The sequence below is a fragment of the Hordeum vulgare genome, chromosome 4H, assembly GCF_904849725.1.
Source record: "Hordeum vulgare subsp. vulgare chromosome 4H, MorexV3_pseudomolecules_assembly, whole genome shotgun sequence".
In the NCBI taxonomy this organism is placed as follows: domain Eukaryota; kingdom Viridiplantae; phylum Streptophyta; class Magnoliopsida; order Poales; family Poaceae; genus Hordeum; species Hordeum vulgare.
In genome coordinates, this window is record NC_058521.1 from 460,573,169 (window position 1) to 460,581,021 (window position 7,853).

Below are 7,853 nucleotides of genomic sequence, written 5' to 3' on the forward strand. Positions count from 1 at the left end.
TTATTTATTTTTATTTTTTTAATATATATATATATATATACACAATATACAATCCAATAGGCCTAAAAATGAACCAACGAGGCTAAAAATATACGGCCCAACGTGCTAAACGGGCCAACACGCCGATTCATTTAGTAATCGGGTCGTGCGCGAGCCTGAAGACGCAGCCCACGGGCTGGTATGACATGACCCGATTACTAAATGTGCCTCCATGGGCCGTGCCGGGCGAGGAAGCCAAGCACAGGCCGTGCTGGTGCCGTGTCGGGCCGCTCGTTTGGGCAGGTATGGCAAGAAGCGACAGGGAGTTGAGACGACGACAATGACGGGTTTTGAGGGGAAATGGATGGAAAGGAATTCCACGACGAGAAAGGGGATCCAGCAAAAACAGGTGTTGCTCCTATAGATATGACAAAAGTGAGATCTCGAAAAAAATCAGGGTGAACGAATATACTTCCTCCGTTTCTAAATATAAGACTTTTTAAAGATATCAACGGAGCAAAATGAATGAATCTATACTCTAAAGTATGTCTATATACATACGTATATAGTCTTTTAATGAAACATTTATTTCACCGTAAACTAATATCTTTACCTACTAAATAATACTAATAAAGCAATTAGTGCTTCTATAGTCCGTCATTAACATTGCCCCTAAAGTTGATGAAAATTACCCACCAATGCCATTAATAAGTGGAAACAATTCGTTTTTTCTTAAATCGCCGTCGCTAGCTTCTGGTTCATCAACCTTTATGTCATTAGACTACACAAGGGCACTAGCCAACCTGTTGGCTACGTCGTATCTATCCTGTCCGGGAGACCAGGGTTCAATCCGAGGTACTCCCCATTTTTTCTAGCCTTTTCTAAAACCTCAAATATTTTACATATTAGAGTATTTAAAAAAATATTCATATCTTTCAAACCTTAATTTCAAATTTAACATGTTATTTTTTTCACAAAGGCCATCTCGCAAAACTGTCGCTTAATTGTCACCTTAACCCATTGTCAATATCACCTATAAGTGATAAAAAATATTCATGATTTTAAATATGTTCATGATTTTTAGAAAATGTTATGATTTCTAAACTGTTCGTGATTTCATGAAATTAAGAATGATAGTGTATCTCAGTGATGCAGTAAAATATGGTCATCTCCATTGAAAATTACGAAAAAAAATTCGTTGCAATGTACGGGCCTTTTGTTAGTAAGTGTAAGTGCTTTTATATTAGTTTACGGAGGGAGTATTTAGAAAGCGTAGGGAGTACTTAGTATTTAGATCGGTAAATTCACCTTCGTCTTACCCTTCCGGCAAAAACAGGTGTTGCTCTCGTAGCGCTCGCTCTCACCCACCCTTCCCCAACTCGCATCCAGCGCCGCAACCCCTCGTCTCTCCCCCCCTTCCGATCTGAGGCGTCGTTGGAGATCGGCGGCAACCGAAGAGGCGTCCGACGACGGCCGTCGCGGGTGGCACCAGTGCAGTGGAGCAAATCAACCAGTTGAGATGGCGACATTGAGGCCGCTGAGCGTGGAGGAGGTGCTGAGGGTGAACGGCAGCCACCGCTTTGCCGCCGCGCTGGCTGCCGCCTCCCCCTTTGATTCTCTTGCCAACGCGCTCCTTGCCGCCCGCCGCATCTGGCTGAACGAGGTAGGTAGCTCTCGATCTCCTAATCTCTCTTCCCTGCACCCATCCTCCTGTCTGAAGACCCCTCACTTCCCATACTGATACATGCCGCCCACGTGCGTGCAATCGGGATCGACGTGGAACAAATCAAGGTGGACGTGACTGGATGGCTGGAGGCCTTCGCTGCCCACCCACCCATCGGAAGCACCTCCTCCTCCGTCTCCAAGTCGGTTTCCTTACTTCTACTTCTGATGGGCTCAGTAACTTTTGCTTCTTGCTGTCACTGATTGTCAGTCACTACAGGTGGAGCAAGGAAGAGCAATCAGCTGCTCTTTCCACAGCCACTGATTCGACTGCGCAGGTGCAAAGCTGTTCACTGCATTCCTTGCATCTGTGATCTGATTGGTGAACTCAATTCGGTTTCTTGAAACTGTTGCAGGAGTTGTCCGAGTGGAATGCCAAATACAGGGAGAAGTTTGGGTTCGTGTTCATGATATGCGCATCTGGGAGGACTGCCCCTGAGGTCTTAGCTGAGCTTAAGGTCTGCATATGTTTATCCTAAATTCCAATATTTGGTTTCTGTAATTGACATGTATGACTGGTCAGGTCATCTCAACAGTTCGTGCAGCAGTAACATGGTTTCTGTTTAGAAGTCTGCTATTAGCCCTCTCTCTTAGGTGTTGCGGTATTGTGATCCGTGGAATACCAGTAAAATCAGAATCATGGAAGAACAGCTGTTTTCTGAGTGACAATAGATAGTGGTCTTCCTTGATGGGCCAGAATTTTTGTATTGAAACTAAATTCTGTTCCTTTGGCTTTTGACATGACCTGAGGTATTCAGTTTTGAGTTTAGCCCTGGTACAGTGCACTGCGTGCGCTATGACTTGATCATAAAATCATATTACTAGAAAGCCTTTATACAATGTTTTTCTTTCTATCTCTGTAACGATTTTGAAGTTATCTTATCATCCTGCTTCTTTTCCCAGAGGCGTTATGCAAATAGACCAGTTGTTGAGCTTGAGGCTGCGGCAGAGGAAGAACTGAAGATAACTGAGCTGCGTCTTGCAAAGCTTTTCGCATCAGAAACTGCTGCTCCCCCTACTTCAGGTGAAAATCAGATTAGCCAACCGGATAAAGCAGCAGGTATTGAATTATCCGTTGACACATTTTGTGGTAAAATAGACGTCTGCTCTTTTTTATCCACTTGCTTGAGTCTTCTTTCTTTTCTTATCTATCCTATAGTTGAAACTTGAACGATATTGATCTCGCATGCTCGTGCTTTCCTAAGATTCGTGTTTTTTTAACATTGTACACTCGCAAATGCTCACATACACACACATACACTCACACCTTACCTCTATGAGCACCTCCGAGATACTGAGCCGACACAACATCTTGAGATTTACAAAGTCACCGCAGGCGTCTGATAGTCGATGGGAATGTTTCCTACCACTGAACGAACATCGCTGAAAAGACTGAAATAAATCCAGGAAAATGCGAGCACTAGTGCCAAGTCTAGGACTTGAACCCTGGTGGGCTGGTTCCACCACGAGAAACCTAAGATTGGTGTTTTAGGCCAACTCCAACGCACGTCCCAAACGGTCGTCTGATTTGCCCGAATTCTGTTTGTTTGGGTCGGGCAAAGGGGTGGCGTCTGGCCATTTCTACATTTGCCCTGGCAGTGCGCCCAATCGGCGGACGCATTTTGCTCGGCCGCCTGAATTTTTTGCAAAGGAAATGAAAACTGAAATTAGGCACCGCGGTCATAGTTCATGCCGCCAGAGCGACATCGGCCGAGACACATGCCAGCCTACAAAATGAACACCCCCATAGTTTCACGCCGGCAAACAAAGCAAGTGGCCGGCACACTTGCCAATGCACAAAAAACGGCCATAGTTCATTTTCGACCTTCCTAGTTCATTTCGGCACACAAGCTGGCTCAATCATCTTGATCGAGCATCTCCTTTTGCTTCTTCTCAAACCAACTTCTTTTCGGGGACATCTTGAGTCCATGGTCATGAAAGCTAGCATAACCTCTTTTGCTTTGGTGTTTGCATTGGTGGCCTCGATCTCGAGCTTCTTCGTTTGCACGACCTCCTCGATCTCGAGCTTCCTCCTCTTGATTGCCTCCTCCATGTCGGGCTTCTTCGTTTGGACCTCGATGTAGGCCTTCATTTGCTCCCCTTTTTCTTGGCGCTTCCTCTCGTCCCTTGCTTCCTTTTGGGTCATCATGCCTTGCAAAGTTTCTTGCAAGGCGAAAGATGTCGCATCACGCTTCTCGTCCACCTTCGAGTTGGTCTTGCCCCTCGGCCTCTTCACTCCATCTTCATCCCCAGCCACGGGCGTCGTCCCTCCATGCTTCTTTAGAGTGGCACATTGGTCTTTGAACTTGGGACAATCTTTGATGAGTGTCCAACAATGGGTGAGGGTCAATGGTTTGTTCGCATGCCGGGCCTTCAAGGCTTCCAAAGTTTGGAATGCCTACACAATCAAAGTGAAGGCCACAATGCAACTGTGAAGGACAAAAAATGCAACAAACATGAACATGGTATAGGAATGGAGAGAAGAAGTTCATACCAAGTCGCCCACACCTAGGCCACTCGCGAGACGGGCTTCAACACTCTCAAGCGCGGCACAAAACTTGTTGCATTCTTGTTGGATAAACCCCCACCCCTTTTGAATTGAGTTGATGCCATGGGTACTCGCAAACTTGTAGGGTGGAAACTTTCTACGTTCATGAAAGGTCTTATGAACTCATCCCCAAAAGACGACACCTTTTTGCTCAGCGCCTGTCTGGGATCTTGCCCTATTTCCTTCCAACCCTCGCAAATCAACTTATCCTCATCTTTGGTGTATGGTCCTGTGCGAATGTTTTGCTTCCTCTTTTGTACACTGGCTCTTTGGTTGAGCTCATCGATAAACTATGGCTCCTTCTCAATGTCTACGCCCTTTTCGTCTTTGCAATAGATGTCTTCATGCCATTAGTTGCCATGGTCGTTAGCCTCTTTTTCTTGGTTGCCATGGCCGATGTCGTCGACCTCTTCATCTTGGTCGCGTCCGTCTTGGCGGGATCGAAGCCCTCATAGATGACGTTCTCCATGAAAGCCTTGGCCTTGACCACAACCCTCATAGATGACGATCTCCATGAAAGCGTTGAAGTCGGGGTCGTCTTGCCCTGGCGTCGGGTAGGGCGTTCCGTCGAACAGGTTGTAGGCGTCGGGAAGGTTGGCTGTAGGAATCGCCCGCGACTGCTTCCTTTGCATCCCCGGTGACTGACTGGCCGGCGCCACCGGACCCAATGGTTGACGTTGAGGTCGATGACGGCTGTGGGGGCGGGGGTGGCTGGCGCTATCACGCTGCCGTCTGGTGACGTGAAGAACCGGGTCGTAGCATGCTCGTGCGCCGGATGAACACCGCCCATTTGCGGTATTGTGGAGGAGCTCGGCGACTGGCCCTGTGGAGGGTGAACGACCGACGAGCATGTGCTCGCCGCGGCCATGGCGGCGGCGGAAAGAATGGTTGGCTAATCTCTAGCAGGAGGAGGGTGTGTGTCGTCGCTGCCCGCGTGGCCTTGGTGACGAGAGCCTCGTTGCCCTCAACAACGGCCTTGTATTGTGCGGCGGTGGCCTTGAGGGCGGCCTGGGCCGTGGCTTTCCTCTCCGCAATAATGGCCCTCCGGGCTCTTCTCTTGTCCGATTCTCGATTGATTCGGTCGAGCTCCTTCGGCGAGAGCTCCGCCTTCGGTTTCTTCTTCTTCTGGCGGCTGGGACGGCCGTGGCGTGTTGCTACGGGGCGCCGGCCATGGGAGCGGGATGGGGATGGGAGGGCGGGAGGGTTTTGGGGAAAGAATGGGGAAATGGGAACGTCGTGTCCTGACGGGTGGACCAGGGAAGGACAAGGGCGCGCCTCCCGCCTGTCCGCATGCTGTTTCGATGTAAACACGGAGCAAATTTGGGCTGGAAATGGGTCGCGGACGGACAAAAAACAGACTCCCGTCCGTTTACGGGCGCGCGTTGGGCCGCGATTTGTGTCCGTTTCGACCCAAACCCAAACGGACGTTGGCGGACAAAATGGGGTCGCACGTTGGAGTTGGCCTTATTGGTCTATTTGTACAATGCTACCAAACCTAGAATTCCTGTCCTTCCATTTTCATATGCCAGTTTGATTGAGTGAGCAATTTGAATCTACAAATTTTGTACATCCAAACAACTGTATTGGTATTGGAGACCATAGCAATAGAAAGGTTGATTTGGTATTGGACCCAATGCAATTCCAAGCCCCCAATACATACATCCAACGAAGCCTATGATATGTTCTTGGTCTTTCTGTACATTGGTGCTACACTGATACTTGCAAAGTTCAATTGTTTTGACGTTATGTAATTTTTCACTTCGAGCTGAAAATATGGTTGCGCCCCATAGGTTGGTACATCTAATCTGCAAACATTAGAATACTGGCTAGTTTTGCAAATGCCTGATGCTAAATAAAGATCTACTATTGCAATTATTACATACAATAACTTTGCTTTATGTGGTTCTCTGTTTGTTTATATGAAGGCAACTGAATTGTCTCTTGACAACTACTCCCTCCGTTCCTAAATATAAGACCTTTTAGAGATTCCACTAGTAGACTATACGGAGCAAAATGTGTGAGTCTACACTCTAAAATATGTCTATGTACATCCGTATGTAGTTCATAGTGTAATCTCTAAAAGGTCTTATATTTAGGAACGGAGGGAGTAGAAACTATAGTTTACATGAAAGAGATAAAGTGCAAGATTCATTCTTAACACTATATTGACATTAACTGTGTTAACACCCTGAAAATAGTTTTGTCATTGCTGATTGAGCTCTGGAAAGACAATTCCTGGGCATGGATCTTTGCTTTTTTCTTCTATTTGGGGCCTGTATTTTTATCAATTTCTTGCACCTGAATTATCTGTACCTCAAGTGGGGGAGCTTGGTCCAGAAAGATGGGTGGGCTGACTGTAGAAAATAACTACAGGGAATATGTTCCATGGTCTAAAACGAAACGAAGTATACGCTACAGAAAATAGCATGGGCTAGGCGGGTCACAACCCATTCGGCCTTGCCATAGCTCCACCACTGTGTAACTCCATAATTATCTGGATTGTTTTGTGTACTTTCTTGTGCAGTTGTGACAGTGTAGCTGTCAATGGCAATTTTTATATATGTACAACTTTTAGTAATTTTGCTTTCTTAAGCTTCATTAAACATTTCAAATAGATCGGATGCGGATTATTGGTGCACACCTTGGAGCTCTTTCCCAGCTTTCTGCCTATAAAGCTCCTGAAATTACAGGCAACTCCAACCGGACACGCCCTCCTATCACAACCCATGTGCTGGACACGGCTCTTGGATCGCCAGCATCTGGAATTGAAGTTCACCTGGAGATGTGGAAGGACGCGTCAAGTACCCCGTCATTTGACAACAAAGATTTCAAGGGATGGACAACCCTAGGCTCTTCGATTACAAACAATGATGGACGCAGCGGTCAGCTGATGGACATCGTTGACAATGTCACTCCTGGTTTCTACCGCATAAGTTTCAATACCTCCAAGTATGCACCGTCAGGGTTCTTCCCTTACGTGAGCATCATATTTGAGATAAAAAGAAGCCAGGCGACCGAGCATTTCCATGTGCCTCTTTTACATTCTCCTTTTTCCTTTACCACTTACCGTGGCAGCTAAGCTGTCAATTTGTGTGTAAATCACATCGAGTGATGGTATTGTTCTGAAACAAGCATAAATGGTCGTAAATCAGGGTGTTTAGATGTCACTGACATTGTGATATTTGAATAATAATGTTCCATGTAATAATAAGCTCGAGTATGCAGTGACATTGGATCAGTTTGTTTTCAATACTTTTATCCATTGCTATTTGTGATTGGGTGGCCTTGAGTGTGGTATTACATCTCTACTTCAGATTTGACATGTCGCATACTTTAGGCTAGTCATAATGGGGAGTGTCATGTATCTATGTGACATTGGTCCATGTTAGAGCATCTACAGACGGATGACCCAAACTGGCCTCAAATACGTAGGCGGCCTGTCCGGTTATGGACCAGTCACGAAAATCTGATCCAGACGGACGTCTTAAAGTCCGGTTATGGACCAGTCACGAAAATCTAATCCACACGGACGTCTTAAACAGACCTCAAACGCTCACCCGACACCCTTCATATCTAGCCCAAATATGGGGGCGTCTAGGTATGC

General features: G+C 46.6%; 1 protein-coding gene across 2 annotated transcripts; it reads left to right on the forward strand.

Annotated features, from left to right (window-relative positions):
- The first annotated feature begins 1,292 nt into the window (after positions 1-1,292).
- On the forward strand, positions 1,293-7,487 carry LOC123448959 (uric acid degradation bifunctional protein TTL). 2 transcript variants are annotated; one of them, XM_045126018.1, is made up of 6 exons: positions 1,293-1,642; positions 1,771-1,844; positions 1,922-1,979; positions 2,058-2,159; positions 2,605-2,761; positions 6,865-7,487. In XM_045126018.1, exons 1-6 carry the CDS (start codon positions 1,499-1,501, stop codon positions 7,326-7,328), a joined length of 999 nt encoding a protein of 332 aa, XP_044981953.1. In that variant the 5' UTR covers positions 1,293-1,498; the 3' UTR covers positions 7,329-7,487. The 2 variants fall into 2 exon arrangements, with proteins under 2 accessions (XP_044981953.1, XP_044981954.1); XM_045126019.1 differs by having other exon boundaries at positions 6,940-7,487.
- Positions 7,488-7,853: the final 366 nt, after the last annotated feature.